Genomic DNA, 15,288 nt, shown 5'->3' with positions numbered 1-15,288 from the left:
ACCGCTGACTTACAAATAGTTCTTGTCGTCTGCTCCCTAAAGCTTCAAACCCAGCCCCCTTGCAGTCTTAGGAAGGTTCGAGGCCATAACCACGTGGCTGGACTTTGCCACCTTTCACTGACACTTCTGAGGCTCACAAAGCCTGGAGGTGCTGCAGCTCCTCCGAGGAATCACCCAAGTCATCGCACCTCAGCAGGGAAGACCGCAGGAAAAGCTGTGACTTGGTTATCATGTAGGTTTCCTTTCCAAATGGAGTTTTCCCCCTCTTTTTTCTGACAATTTGTCAGTGTTGAGATGCACTGGGCCAGGCAAAGGAGCCCGACACAGCCGCATCCTTCATCCCCACCGAAATACTGGGAACCTCACACCAAGCTGCGGGAAATCCCAGCCCCGACATCTTTGGGACAGCTCTAGCAAAACGAAAGCACTGCCACGAAGGAATTATTACTGTGACCTGTGAAGACCTAAAGGGGGAAAAAGTCAAGTAACCCAAATAATGCCCCGATTTTGGGAACTGAGGGCAGGCAGTCGGTGCTGGAGGCTTTCACAGCACCTGTATGACAGCCACAGAGAAACCAGCACAAAATGGGAACTGAGAACCAGTGCCAGTAACGGAGCAGCAACCTCTCGCCTGCAGTGATGCTGATTTACCACCTACAGTGACACTTCCCTAGCATTTTTGGAGTGAAACCTGTTTTTACAAATGGCAGCAAACCCCGTGGTCCTTAGAGGCATCGAGCTCATCTCAGCAAGGCAACTCGCATCCTCCAAGCTTGAAGCAATTCATCCTTACGCCTGGGCTGAAACTCGGGGCTCACCTCGGCCCCCCATCCCTCCGGCCCTGGCGCACACTGATACTGCTGGGAACGAAAGGGTCACGTTGTTGACCCACCTGCTCCTGTTTTCTTCAGTTGGATCTAGTCAAATTTCAGCAGCTGCAGCACGGCACAATGCGCCATTGTTATCTCCCGCGCAGCAGGAGAGGGAGCCAATTTTTTTTTTTTTTTGAAAAAAAATAAAAAAATAAAAAAATAAACTGCCAATGGTGGCTGCACTTGCCTCACACGCGTTGTGAATGTTTGTTCCATGCTCCTAACTTGATGCAGCAAAATCCAGAGTTTGGCATTTTCTGAGGTCTCCACCGGGGAGGGAGCGCGGGGAGAAGTGGAGAGGTGCTGGGGGGGCACAACAGGAGGCAAGAAGGCAAGATAGGGAAGCAATAATAAAAAAGCTTTCCCATTTTTCTTTTTAGGGTTTTCAAATGTTTTTCTTCAAAATTAAATAAAACCATTCATCCAAATTCTCAGCTAGGAAATTTAGCTCAACATCAATTGATCTCTGGAGTCAAAAACCATTTGAAGGAGGAACTGTGAGAGCCTCCACCGTGCTGCCTCACCAAGTTCTTCAGCAGGGAGCATACTCCTTGGCAGAAACATCTGATGTGCTGTGGAAAACATTACTGGTACTTAACATGTAGAAAAAAAGTCAATTTGGTATGAACAGTCTCCAGAAAAGTCCAAGGCAGCACCATTATGGCTCCCTATAGAGGGTATTATTTCTAACGGAATATAGATTATGTAGCATTATATCATTAAGTTTCCAATTTTCATCTTTATTATTTACCGTCAAGTACGTGATGAAAAAAACATCCAAGGGATCGCAGCTTGCCCGCGGCTCCCGAGGAAAGCCACGAGAAGCCCTCCCCACCCAGCCCAGGGCTGCACCTTCAGCTTCCCGCGCCCCCGGCCAGGTTTCTGTTTGCACGTCCAGCAGGGGAGAAAGCCACGAGCCAGAGGCCAGAGAACTGGCCAGACGAAAGGCCCAAAGATAATAAAGGTTCTTATTTTCAATTCATCTATTCATCTGAGAAAAAAAAGCAGTTGATCAAAACCAAAGAACAATACCTAGCTGTAGTATCCACAGCTCAGAATTTATTTTATTTTTGTTTCTTTCTATAATATGGGTTAAGGAATAACAGCAAACTGCTTCTCCTTGTACACATCAACACCCAAAATTTATAGAGGGCACGTCTGCACGGCGCAGACAAATGCTCCTACGATGTACACACATTTTATAGCTTGCAGCCAGCACACAGAGGAGCCGCAGCGCGGACAGCGCAGCTGTCCCCCTATGAATATTGGGTGTCACACTCGCTGGCAGCCAGCGCAGGGAAGATACCCAATACGGACCGACTCGAACTGGAATCAGATTAACCGCTCCTGAGCCTCTCCTCCCTACCTCCCTGAAATTCGGTATGATAGAATTTAAGCTGTAGCGTTAAAACACCTGTTGAAAATAGCATCGGAGACGTTGATGGCTTCAGGATATTCTGGTTAAGGGCTTCAGCCTGCAAGCACTCGTCCCAACCAGCACGGGCAGTCCCACTGATGGAGCCAGACTCACGGCCAGGCACGAGCACGGTGCTGAGCACCCAGGTGCTGAGCTCCAGCACGTTCCCTGGGCACCCGGCTGCTCCTCCCCGAGCTTCCCCTGCCTCCTGTTACTGATCTCCCGCTGGCAGAAATACAGCTCAGGTTGGGAAATGCACTGAACCGGGCTGACAAATGCTTTAATAAGTATGAGTGCCCTAAAGGAACTAGGTCAGACCCAGCCCTCTTCCAATTGTGAAAGAGAAATCAAACGAACAAATGAAAAAAAACACACACCCAGGGAAGATAAGCATTTCTCCTTTTTCCTTACTTAAAAAAAAAAAAAAAAAAAAAAAAAAAAAAAAAAAAAAAGGAAAAGAAAAGGAACTGTAAATCATTACAACTTTCATCACTCATAACAAGAACTTCCTCTAAGGAAAGCAAAGGTCCTAACTTTACAGAGCTGCATCGTTTTGGAGTGCCTTACCAGTATGTCCTCTGCTAAGTTAAAATGCCCTGCTTGTCAGCTAACTACAGCACCATTTTTATCTCCAGCATGAAATAATGTCCAGACTAAAATCCACGGGAAAATTATCACCAGTACCAACTGGGTTTGGCTTAAATGCAGGAGATCCACATGTCTTAGCTACCACCTGCTGCAATGCGATGAGCAGAGCAGGCTCACCAGCCAGCCCCCGGGACCAACACGGGGCTGGGGAGGATGGGGCAGAACCCCCGGGAGCAGGATCTGCTCGCTGCGGTGCCATGTCAGGCAGAGCACGCAGCAGCTCAATGCACACAGCTTAGACTACAGAAGGGAAGCCTTAAAATGCAGTGATATTGGGCAAATTGGTTTGCTGTACAGCAGTTCACATTGCCATCAGTCGTGTTGTGCAGCCCAGAAGCACCGTGTGCTCTGCGAGGCAGCGCCAGCAGCTGTCCTTCCCTTTTTATTTATTTTTTTTCCTTTCTCTGCGGTCATTCCTCCTTTTCCAGAAGGACTACAAAACTATCCAGGCGGCAGAGACTCAGCCCCTTTGCTCTCTAGCTTTCCAGATATCACTGAAAAATTGAGTTGCAATAAAGCAACATGCAAGAAATGTTCAAGTTTGTGTCAAGTTTAAAAGGTTTCCCAGGGCTCCCTATGGACAAGATTCCTGGCAGTTCCTAATAGATACACCAGATCTCCCCGCAGTTGCAAAGTCATTCTATAAACATGAAAAACCCACTAATAATGTCACAGGGCAGTTCTGGATATCTTCTACTGGCGAGAGCAGACACGCAAGGCTTAACTTGGAAATAATTTAGGTCTTCCGATCAACCACCAAAAGCTAAGCCCAGGGCAGCAGCGCTGCGTACACATTTATTCACAAGCATTTTCCAAAATCACAGCTTGCATCTCAGAGCTCTGAAAGACCAACTCTTTGCTAACCTAAAGCACTGTGTTTTTCTTTAAAATTTTCCGAAATCCCTCGTACAGGCTGTGTGAACGGCCACATGCAGCTGGAGCCATGGATGTGTCCCAAATGGTGAAACTCCAGCTCCGCACAGCTTCTGCGCTCTGCATCTCCTCTGCTACGGTGGGAGAGAGCCCAGAGCGGGTTCCTCTGACTTGTCAGCAACCAAACACCTGAGACATACAGCAAAGATCTCCTTCCAAGTGATATTAAGCAGAAAGTCATAACTTTAAGACTTGAAAATGCCGCGCAGCAACGAGTATGCTTCATTCTGAAGTCACCCTCCTCCCCCCCCCCAAAACAATCCCAAGTGCAAAAGATGCTGACCTCAGAAGCACATCTTAACCTGGGCCCAGAAAGGAGGAGAGATGATTAAAAAAGGAAGAGATCAGCCCGCCACAGTTCTGAAGAAAAGACAATGAGGGAAGAAAATGATTTATTGCTTCTCAATCCGGCGCTGCCTTTCACTTAAAGGCCTCCGAACAAAGAGGCAGGGGTCTCCTAAGCTGCCTGCCCCACGGGGTCTCCTTTCAGAGCTCTGAAAGCCAAAGCTCAGAGGGCTTAAGGACAGAGCCCCCTTTGGCATCTCGTCCTGGGCAAGGGCGGATGGCCCCACTCCTACCCCCAGGACACGCTGCTACTGCAAACACCCACAAGCCCAAATCTGCTCCAGCGTCCCACAAACTCTGCCCCATCCGTTTTTGCACATTTCACCACTTAACATTTCAAATTCCTTGTTTGCCAGAGATTATAGACCAGAGATGCTTCGCGTTTTTCTGCAGGCAACAGAGTAGTTTTTCATGTTGTTGGAAGATTTGGAAAAATGTTATCAATAACTTTTGTTCTTAAAGTATAAACCACACAGAAAAAAAAAATTTAGCATAAAAACTTTTAAAAGCTTCCAAGTGCTCTCCAGGGTAGTCATTAGAAACTACTTAGGTAACAGGAGGGTGATAACAGTGAGTTAATGCAGCGTTAAATTAGCCCTCCTTCCATGCAGAACTTTAAGTGACAGAGGAATCAGTTGGGAAGATTTTTATTTTATTTTTTAAATAATGAAGTTAATGGATTTCCTGTTTTTAGCTCTGTGGGCGGCTGTCATTTTTGAGGGATCCATATATACTGTATTTAATTACTCCATCTTAAAGTAACAAAAATAATTTCCTCTGCGTTCATCTGAACCCACTGGCACCAGCATCCCTCAGGCATGGCCACCAAGGTGAGGAGAACATCCAAGTGTTGCTGCTTGCCAGCGAGATGCTCTTCATCTCCACAGAGGTGTAACCACAGTGGCTGCTGCCTACTCTTTTGACTTCTCAGCATCAAGACACCCCTCAAAACCTTCACACGACCAACTGCAGCAAGACCTGGGCCATAAATCTTGGTGAACTGAGAAGGAGCATCGGGTGCACAGCCAAGAGATGGCAGTGGCTTTCCAGTGTTCCCCAGCAGGCTCCTGCAGGCACAGCTGAGCTCGGTGCCGGGCCCCAAAACACGCCACCAGCAGCTTTGACAGCTCCTCTGGACCCAGCTCCTGCACGCAGGACTCACCCCATTTCCCCCGATGGGTTACTACAAGCATGGCCATCAGTAAACTTAGACAAAGATCAGGGTGATTTGGGCAGACCACAAAGATGGAAGGAGAACAAAAGCTGGGCATCCTGCAATGGTCCACAAACCATGGGGAGAACTTTGTAAGTGAGATGGGAAGTGACAGAAGGGACTGACTGTGAAACAAGGAGCCAAAGAACAGAAGCAGAATGGAAGGAAAGGCCATGAGCAAAGCGACACGACCATGACCAGATGATACGAGCCAGTTAACGTGGTGCTACCTGTCGCATTAGGGCACAGCAAAGTGCTCTGCAAGGGTTCTTGTTCAACCGATTCCCAGTGGAAGGAAAGCGAGCAGCTTTAAAGGCTTGAAACAAAAAAGCCTGAAGGCAAAGAACAATCCCTGGCTGACAGGAGTCTTGCAAGGGAAGCTTTCCCTGTGAAAACGATAACCTGCCTACTGCAGAGTGCTCTATTTTCCTTTGAAGCAGCTGGCTCTGGTGCTGCTGGAAACAAGTCTCGATGGATCGCTGGTCAGGATCCAGCACCGTGATTCCTACACTTCCCCGTGCGGAGGTTCAGGTAGACGCTGCGCATACCAGCGGAGACCTTCTACTGCCAGGTTCCCATGGCACTGGGAAAACAAAAGGGAAAATATGCATCACCGCTAAGGAACTCTGGTTCCTGGGACAAATAATTATAACCTGAAAGGGACTTTCTTTCCAATTATCCCTTCTGTGCTGATCGCTTTGAAGTCCATGATATAACTAAAGGCCAGTTACCATTCTCTGGTGGTTTTTTTTCTGTAAACCCACGCTGATCACATGAAAAGAATACGCGATGGCACGGCCAAGTGCACAGAGTCAGGAGGTTTGGGCCTGAAAGAAAATAAGCAAAAGCAGAACATACCCAAAGGACGAGAAAGGCAAAGGCTGAACCCTCACCTACCAAACCAGAACAGTCAGGGGTTGTTCAGGATTCAGTAGTTACTACACACATTCCTGCTGTGTGACTGGAAAAGGGCAAAATTTGTGTCTCAAAATCCTCCTGTTTTTTGAGCTTGGAGTGGGTTTGTGCAGAGCTGGGCCTGCCTCCTGCAGCCCCGCAGGACGTGGATGCTCCCCTGCCCTGTGGTGACAGTCACAGTCTGGTGGCAGTGCAGGAGGCAGGAACGGCAGCAACCAGCACAAATGGAATGGGAAATGAGGGTCCTCAGACTGATGGAAAGATGCTAAGAAAGGCCTCCGGAAGACAGAAGTGAGTATGAAGCACCAAGAAATCCCTCTAGTGCTCATCTCTTCCAGTCTGTGCCTTCTTGCCGTGCTTTTCCTCCTTACTCTCCAACAAGAAAGTCGTAATACAAAGTAGAAAGCCAGCAATTTCCACCTTTACAAGCAACCTGTTGAACACATTTTATCTGTTCTTTATGGACAGGACCCCTGCAGTACTGTGCCATGTGCCTGTGGAGCTAAATTGCTAAAAACAGGTGTCTGTTGGGTGTTAAATCTATCTTCAGGCTGCTTTGGCAGCTTAAGAAACCATTAGCAGCTGTTAACATGGTTAGCATTGCAACATGGGAGCCTAACAGCCCAACCAGCCTGCTTTCCTCACCATTTCAAACCTATCGTTCCCCCACTTGTACACTTCAAGCGAGAGCAAATTAAAACCAATACCATGAAGGCACCTGGCAACCTCTTTTGCTAGCAGACTTATAAAGCAAGTCATGAAATAAAGAGCGTATTAGACAAACTTTTCCTGCGGTATCATGTGAGATTCCCATTGCCCTTAAAAGCTCACATTTTAACCTCATGTGAGCACGTGCTTTGACACCAACATTTGCAGGAGATGAGAAATACTCACCAAGGAGCAGCTCCCTTGTGCAGCTTCCCTGCCAGCTTGAATTAAACCTCCCGATTAAAGTTTTCTCTGCCTCCCTAAATTCCTCTCAAACATATTCCCTTGAAAATACCAAGTAGGGAAAATAAAAAACTGCCCAACCCACTAACCCCAACCCATCCAATGCCCCAACCAGCCGAGGAATCACAGGAGCGAAGAAGACCATGGGCAGGTAATGGCCAGCTTTTAGTCTGAACGTGAAAGGCAACCCTGGTGCAGGAAAGAAAAGCCAGGTCCAGGTAGTAAGGAGACTCAGAGGCAAGGAGAACACTGCACACTCGTTAGTGGGCACTGCCCCTTGGTTTCACCAGTGCACAGGCCAGGGATGCCAGCCAGGGTCAGGGTCCCACCACTTGGCACAACCACCACTCATCCCCACGCAGCTGCACAAAACCCACCACCTGCAGAGCTCGTGCTCCAAATGCTTTGGGCAGCGAGTGCCCGAGGTAGCTCCAGCCCTGATTGCAGGCATGGGGCTGGAGCCGGGACAAACTCGGTGTTCGCATGGCCCTGATCCCGCCGACCACACTCATCTAACGCAACAGCAGCGGTGCTCGAGCCAGCAGCCACCGGGAAGGGGAGGAGAGCAGGGTCCATTTCCTTTGGCAGCGATTAATTCCAGAAACTACTTTAATCCACATGTGGGGCTTTGTTACATTCCTTCAGCATCTTCTGTGCTTGAGACAAAAAAAAAAAAATAAAAAAAGACAGAGGATACTACTAATACAAGACAGCATGACAATAATCACTACAGTACCTCTAATTTTTTTGATCAGTTTTCTGATTCTAAAAGGGGATTTGCTCTGTCCATAGTGAAGGCTATATTGGGGGATTCGGATTAGATCAGAAAACTGATATTGCTGTGTCCTTTAGGACATCCCCTCAGTCCCAGCAGAAGTAAACAGGGCTCTCCATTCAGCTACATCACCCTGAAGTAACTCAACCAGTGTAGCCTCAGTGACGTAAACCTGCTGCAATTCAGGAATGGTTTAATCCAGGCATTTTTCAACATGAAGATCTCAGAAGGGGCCAAAATGACTAACGGGACCTCAACACCCACAGCTTTAACCTCGAAGAACAAAGGAAGAAAGGGGGAGCAGGAGGAAGGAAGACCAAACGCGGACCTCAGGAAATCAAAAAGCTGCTTTCAAAACCCATCTGACTTTAAAGAGATCTGATGGATACGTAGGAGGAAGCAGCAGTTTTTTTGGCAATTACAGGACAAATGCCAAAAAGTCAACTGCATTAGGAAGTTGTTCTCTCCCTGTACAGTACAAAGAGATGAGCAAATACACAAACAAGCAAAAATGAGACCTGAACTACTTCAGAGACCTGAACTACTCGCCAAGTCTTCGAGCACTGTTGATACAAAGAAAGAGATGAACTAGATTAGCAATCAATGAATTCAGTGCTGGAACAACAAAGCTAACACACAGGACATTAAAATTACAAACAACAGAAGAAATCAGAAATACTTCAACAAGTCTTTCCAGCAACAGCAACATTTTTCACTCCAGGTCCGCAAGGGACCGTTCAGATGATCAGTCTGTCTGCAGGAACGTGAAACCTCCAACACAACTGACCTGGCAAACCTGTTGCCACATACTAAGACAGCTCACCATAGAAATAAAACCCACCCACTGTAGACGCTGGTGTTCTTCTCATCATTTCCTGCTTTGAAAAAAGCCAGAAGTGTCCTCAGGACACCTCTCAAGCCACTCAGCTAATGGATTTCAGAGCAAGGGAAGGCAGGCGCGGGCTGCAGAACCACCCGCAGCAGCCTCTACCCAAAAGCTGCCATTTCCAGCTTCAGAGAAAAGCAAATTAAAATGCTACAGGCCTGAAGCCAAGATTTCAAATGATGACCTCTCCACCCTATCCCCCAGAAACAGCTAAAATCATTAAGTAACATATAAAAAACATACAATTTTATCTTTTTCTTTTTTTTTTTCCCCCCTCTCCTTAAGGCAGCCTAAACATTGCCCTAACGTTGCCTTTCACAGGAGTGCTCTGCTTCAATCAAATTGCCTATCAGTCTTCACCAGGATACTCTGCAAGGAAAGAAATAATTGCAGGAGCCTTAAGATCTCGGGTCATTTCTCTGAGCTCTTTCCTCAGCCTGCCTTAATAGTTTACTGCTGCTACGAAGTGTGGATGAACAGCAGTCACCCAGAGACGCTTCCACGGGTGTCAAACACCAGCATGAAGAAGCTCGGCTTGCTACCCACAAAATAACAGGAGTAAATATCCAATTATAACATGCACTTAAAACACAGTTTTAGACATTATATTTACCATTTTTATCAGCTAAGTCTAGGTTGATGTTGATTAACAGCCAGATGTGGCATTCATCAAGGCTTGCTCTTATTAAGATGCCATTCACTGTGTTTCCTTGCAACACGGGGAGATATTGTTAAACTCGAAAACCTCAGATGCTGGCAAGAGCACTGGAGACAGGCACCCTCATTAATCGGAGCTAGCAGCTGCTAGAATCGCTGTGGATTCCATTTTTAGGAATAAGCAACTTTCAGCGCCGTAAGAAAACGAAAAGATAAAGCAACACAAAGCGCAGTTATTTATTTTGACAGCTGCGGTTTCGCTGTTTTTAACTGTTTATGATGGTTCTAAAGGAAACAGCGAAATCCGCTCTGCAAAAATAACGAAGCCTCGCTAGGCCGCAAGGCACCCCAAAATAGGGGCTCTGGGGCCGGGCACAGGGTGGGGGGATGTCGCGACCCCTGGGGTGGGTGGCAGGGTGACAGCAAGTCCCCAACCCTGTCCTGGTCACGGCAGGGGTCCCACTGGGTAACTGTGGCAACGGGGTCCTGCTGACAGCCACACAGGTGCCACAGGCCCAGCCACGGCGACGGCTTCATCGGTTTTAAGTAAATAGGAACGTGCTTCCCTTCAGCGGAAATTAGACCTAGCAACACAGGCTATTTAGCATTAATATATTCCAAATATTTAACTCGCTTTCGCCCAAAGGGCACGATAAACCGGCGTTTGTAGGCCCTTTATTTCCTGTGCCTGAAAACGGGTTGCGCTGTGGGAAGGACTTGCAGAGGGCCCGGGAGGGTGACGGGGGCTGTGGGGGCCCAGCATCGGCCACCTCTACAGAAGGGACAGGGCTGGACACAGCACCACAGAGCAGCCCAGTGAAATCATAATTCAGTGTTACTTCTAAACCCTTCCTGAATCTTTGCACACAACACCATATCCCTCCTGTTTCCCTTTTTGCACACTATTTTGTTAAATCCGGAATCATTCAGGTGAGGAAGAAACTGCAAGTAGTGACAGAAGAACAGAGTACAAAGATTAAAAAATAATAACTGCCTGCCTGCCTAGCTAGGAGAGTTTCTTTATACTCAGCAATGCCAAACCAAAGGGCTTGAAGACACAATCCAGAGTCTGCGGTGTAAGAACTGCTCTTCATCAGTCGCTACCTGAAGCACAGGACTGCCCATGCCACACATGCACACCTCTGCTCAGGAGCACTCGTGTTTGGCTCTGCAGCTCAGCTTCACAGCAGCAAACACACCTCAGCACCTACAAGGGTGGGTGGCAGAGGCTCTGTGCCTAAAGGCACTCCTGGGCACACGCAGTTTTGCCCTTTTGCTTACAGAGCAGTGGCTGCTCTGCCAACCTTTCCTTACACATCCCCTCCAAACAAGCTTGCAAGCCCAAATTCATCTGGGACAGGAGCAAATATACTTGAGACCTGAGCTGTCACGCTCAACTGTCAGGAGAATAATTTGATGGGAGAGGTATCAAGGGAACGATCAAGAAAATCTTAGAAAGGAAATTAAAACAGATATATGTTCCCAGAATTACAACATCCACTTCAAACTCGTGCTAGCTGAAATCTATATTTACCCAAGGCAAAGTAACTACATAATTGCACTCTTCAGAAATGACTGTGCAAGACTAAACACGTGCCACACGCTCTGCAGGAAGCCTCTGGTCTTCCGCTACCAGCTTCGGGCCATGCCACTGCCCCAGTTTACCACCTCTCCCATCACCCCAGTGGGTGGCTTTGCACTATAATTCTCTCAACTGGAGAAGGAAATTAGCCTCAGATGCCACTCACCTCGCCCCTTCCAGGTTTCCATTAACACCAGTGATTCCCAGGTCTCCTTGGCACAGTCTCCCTGCAGATGGAGCTGGTTGCGATCGCCCCACAAAGCTGCTGCAGCAGCCTCGGACCAGACAGACGTCTCCTTACACCAGATCTCAGAGCCTCACCGACCTCCCCTCAGCTGTGGCATATCTCAGGAAGTCATCACCTTCCCCATGAAATCCAGCTGAGCTGGTGACCAGGTGCTCTCCATGCAAGTGCCAGGCAGGGGCTATTGCTTCCACCCCATTTACATAAACAGCCTTACGCAGATGACCAAGGGGCAGAGGGGAGCACCTGGAAACCCTACACGTCCGAGTTCAAAAGGAAAAAAAGCAATCGTCTGCAAACTCTTAACTATTTTCCAGGAGCACAGCAACTGCCATTCCTTGCCCTTGATTTCCCACATGACACAAGAGATGAAACAACCTGCAGACATGCAGGTGAGCTGTTTGGATTACTGCAGCATTTGGATGTGCCAGCCAAGGCTGGGACCAGCAGCAAAACCACACAGACCTGCTCACAAGGCACTGGCAGCAGCAATGCTGGTGGCAGCACCAGCAGGTTTAGAACTGCAGGGCTCTTCATTCCTTGTTTTCTGTCCCATCCATCAAACCAATTTCCCTTGGCAGGGAATTAAGCACACTAATTATTTCTGTCCCAGGGTATTCCACCCCCTCCAGCTGCAGTGTCTGGACAACTGTTGCCACTACATCTGCAGGGCAGGAGTGCTAGAGAAGATTCCTGAAACTCCAGACACAATAATGTTATGAAGCAATATCTAATAATTTAAGCCTCACAGTTCTATTTTTATTCACGTCAACATCCCATTGTTAGCAATGAAAACCATCAACAAAAAGACAACCCTAAAACCAGCCCCCTCTGTCTTCTCCTCTAGCCAGAAGATCATAGAAAAACACAACAAAACCAAACCAAAACCAACCACCACCATGCTCACAGGATGCAATCTTTCATTTTAAATTTTCCAACAGTTCAGCTGGCAAGGCTTTTTCCCCTAGGAATGCATTTTTCACATCAGTAGCCCTTTCTCTACTTCTCTCAACAATCATTTACTACTCATCTCTTCTGCTACAAAATCAATCTATTGCAAATTAAGTTTTTGGAGGTGTTTAGACTAGGAATTTTGCTCCCTGTGTGACCACAGACTGAAGATGTAGCTGCATGAAGGCAGCTCACCCATACTGACAGCTGTGGCTTAGCCAACACGTTTGTTCGGCAGTGCTCAGCAAAGGGGTTGCACAGCCAGTTTTTGGACAAGGATGTCCTGATGCTCATGCAACATCTGATCACGGTCCTGGTTCAGGGAACCCTGGCTAAATAACACTCTTGCTCCTGCAATGGCTCATGCATCATGGCTTTCTGATGAAAGATATGGTGGTGGGCATTCCTGCAAGCATCTACCCACAGACAACTGGAGACCGAGCTGGCCCTTCTCTGGCTCAGCTGCACACATCACGAAGCCTTCCTGGTAAAGGAAAGGAGGGGAGAAAAACGTGTTTTCCCACAAATATTACCATCCATCAAGTTCTGCTGAGAAGCTGCCAGTTGGAAGGGGTCTGAGGCTTAATGATAACGTAACACGGCGTGCAGCAAGATTTTCCTTTTGCCCCTTGCCACCCCCGGGCGCGGCGAAGCGATGAGCGGTGATTGCGCTGTCTGCAGCCTGGGTGGTGAATTTCCCATGAGTGTGACATCAGATTCACTCCTGAGGATATTCTGTAGCATATAATTAGAATTTTTGCTTCTAATTTGAAGCAAAAGCTTTTCATATTTTTATATAAACCACTGAAATCAACCACATTAAAAAAAATCACACAAGATAGTGACAACTGATATTAAACAGCTATTCACATATGTCCCAATACCACAAGACTCATACACCCGCTCAGCTCTCCCTGCTGTAAGAAATCCAAATGACTTCAGTGCCTAAAATGAAACATATGAATTAATCACTGCCTTTTCTGTCCTCAATCCACAACATTATTAATTCAGGCTGAAAATACGTGTGCTCCAGAACTAAGGGTTATCCAGCAAGGGATCGTGTACTTCGTAAGCATTCAGTAATGCAAGGCCGACCTGGAAAAGTCAAGTAGCAGGTATTGCTTGGGGAGCAACCAGTCGGATGCTTTCCAGTGCTCCAGCAAAACAGGGAAAAATATCCTGCAACTGCTTAAATGCTGAAATTTTGAGCAAACACCTGAAATAGATGCTCAGAGAATGCATTCCCTTTATTAATAGAAGTAATTATCCGCTCTTTGATGTGAACTTCCAATAATTAATGGGAAACTTGTCAGTAAAGCTGAGGGCTGAAACTTCCTAAGTGGAAACATCTGTGAAGGTAGCCTGAACACAAGCAAAGCTTACTCTGGTGATTTATCATACACCTGAGGCTTTGGTATGCTCATGCCAATAAGTCCCTGGATGTAAGGGAGGAAAAAAAGTTTTATTTAAAAATCATTTGAAACACAGTAAGGTAACCAAAATCAGTTCTAAAGCATCTGTATTATTTGTCAAAATAATTACGCTATGAAATAGCCAATGCCGCATGTGGTAACATTTAAACAAAAACACAAAAAACTTTTATACAAAAAATTACTCCTTTAATAAGTGCAGTATTGCGCAGTGGTCTAGAAAGCCATTTAAAAGAGATCAATAGCTTTTTAGCGTGACACAATGCATTGCTCCAAATAACTACACAAGAGGATAAGTGCAGATATTAAAGATAAAACTTTTTGAAAAACATCTAGGAACGTGGAAATAAAGAGCACGGAAGCTCTTTTATATGCACTTACACCTATGGAACGTGAAACATTTTGTATTCAGCACAATAAAGGGAGTTATTTCTAAAGTGAAAAAAAAAAATAATATTGCTTGTGAGCTGGGGTTTTAATTCACAGGTTTCTGCAAGCAGGAGAGCTCGCGCGCATTTCCCAGGACAAGTGATCCTGGGGAGTGGGGCCAGGAGCAGAGGGGATGGCTCCCCAAGGGTGAGCCTTGCTCCCCAAACACGTGCAGGGACCAGGGTTTCAGCCCTTAGAGTACAAAATATCAGCCCATCACCCCAGGAAATTAAGGCTTTCCCTGAAAGTTGCACGTAAGCACTAAAAAGACCTTGAGCGAGTTGCAGCTGTAGGCGATTCAATAAGCTAGGAAGAACCACTTGGGGTAGAGGCGCAGCCTGTAACAAGTTATTAGTGGAAATGTGCGTGGTCTGCTAGATGGGCTGCAACAGAGCCGCATCCATCAGAAGAGCACAGGTCAGCGGAAACGCAGCCCAATTACTTTCACAACCCAGCCCACCACAAGCAACCCATGCGATCTCACCTCCTGCCACCTCTTCCCTGCTTCTCCCTGCCTTGCAGGATGGACTTGGCAGGACACAGAGAATTTTTCACTGTTATCTGGGGTTTCTGGAGGTGCAGGGGGTTGCCCACTACAGGGGGCTGCCCTCAAAGCAGGGTATGACAAAACTGTGCTGATGCCCAACACCCCCAGCAGCACAACCGATGAGGCCATCACCCGAGCCTTGAAGTTCCCAGCAGTTTTATACCCGGTGCTGCCCCGGGGCCCCAGAAACACACCGACTATTTCGGCTGCTTGTGTGCACAGCCAAAGACAAGAGCGCAGAACCCACGCTTTCATGTACGGCTCAAACAGGAAAAGAAGCTGCTGGCAACCCAGGATTTAGAAGGGAAATAAAACACTCAAGAAAGATATCCGTGTATGGGCTAATTTTCAAACCAGAAAGTGCTGACCCTTAAAGAGTGGCATGTGTCAGGAGTTTTTTAATTTCATTTTACTTTCAACTCACAAAGGAGAAGTTCAAAACGCTGCTCGTAGCCATAAGTTAAAGTTAAAAGGTATTCAATAAAAATGTACA

At 47.0% G+C, this 15,288-nt stretch overlaps 1 protein-coding gene across 4 annotated transcripts in view; it reads right to left on the bottom strand.

The window, feature by feature from the left end:
- LMF1 (lipase maturation factor 1) overlaps positions 1 to 15,288 on the bottom strand; it is a 186,594-nt gene that overhangs the window by 135,342 nt on the left and 35,964 nt on the right. The window contains exon 1 of one of the 4 annotated variants that reach the window (XM_068698849.1): positions 11,361 to 11,506. The exons of the other annotated variants lie outside the window; for them this stretch is intronic. Coding sequence (XP_068554950.1) covers positions 11,361 to 11,382 — 22 coding nt within the window. The 5' untranslated portion in view covers positions 11,383 to 11,506. Of the gene's footprint in view, positions 1 to 11,360; positions 11,507 to 15,288 lie in introns of those variants that run through there. 4 annotated transcript variants of the gene reach the window in all.

Source organism: Anas acuta, chromosome 15 (genome assembly GCF_963932015.1).
Source record: "Anas acuta chromosome 15, bAnaAcu1.1, whole genome shotgun sequence".
In the NCBI taxonomy this organism is placed as follows: Eukaryota; Metazoa; Chordata; class Aves; order Anseriformes; family Anatidae; genus Anas; species Anas acuta.
This window is presented reverse-complemented; position numbering and strand designations above follow the sequence as displayed.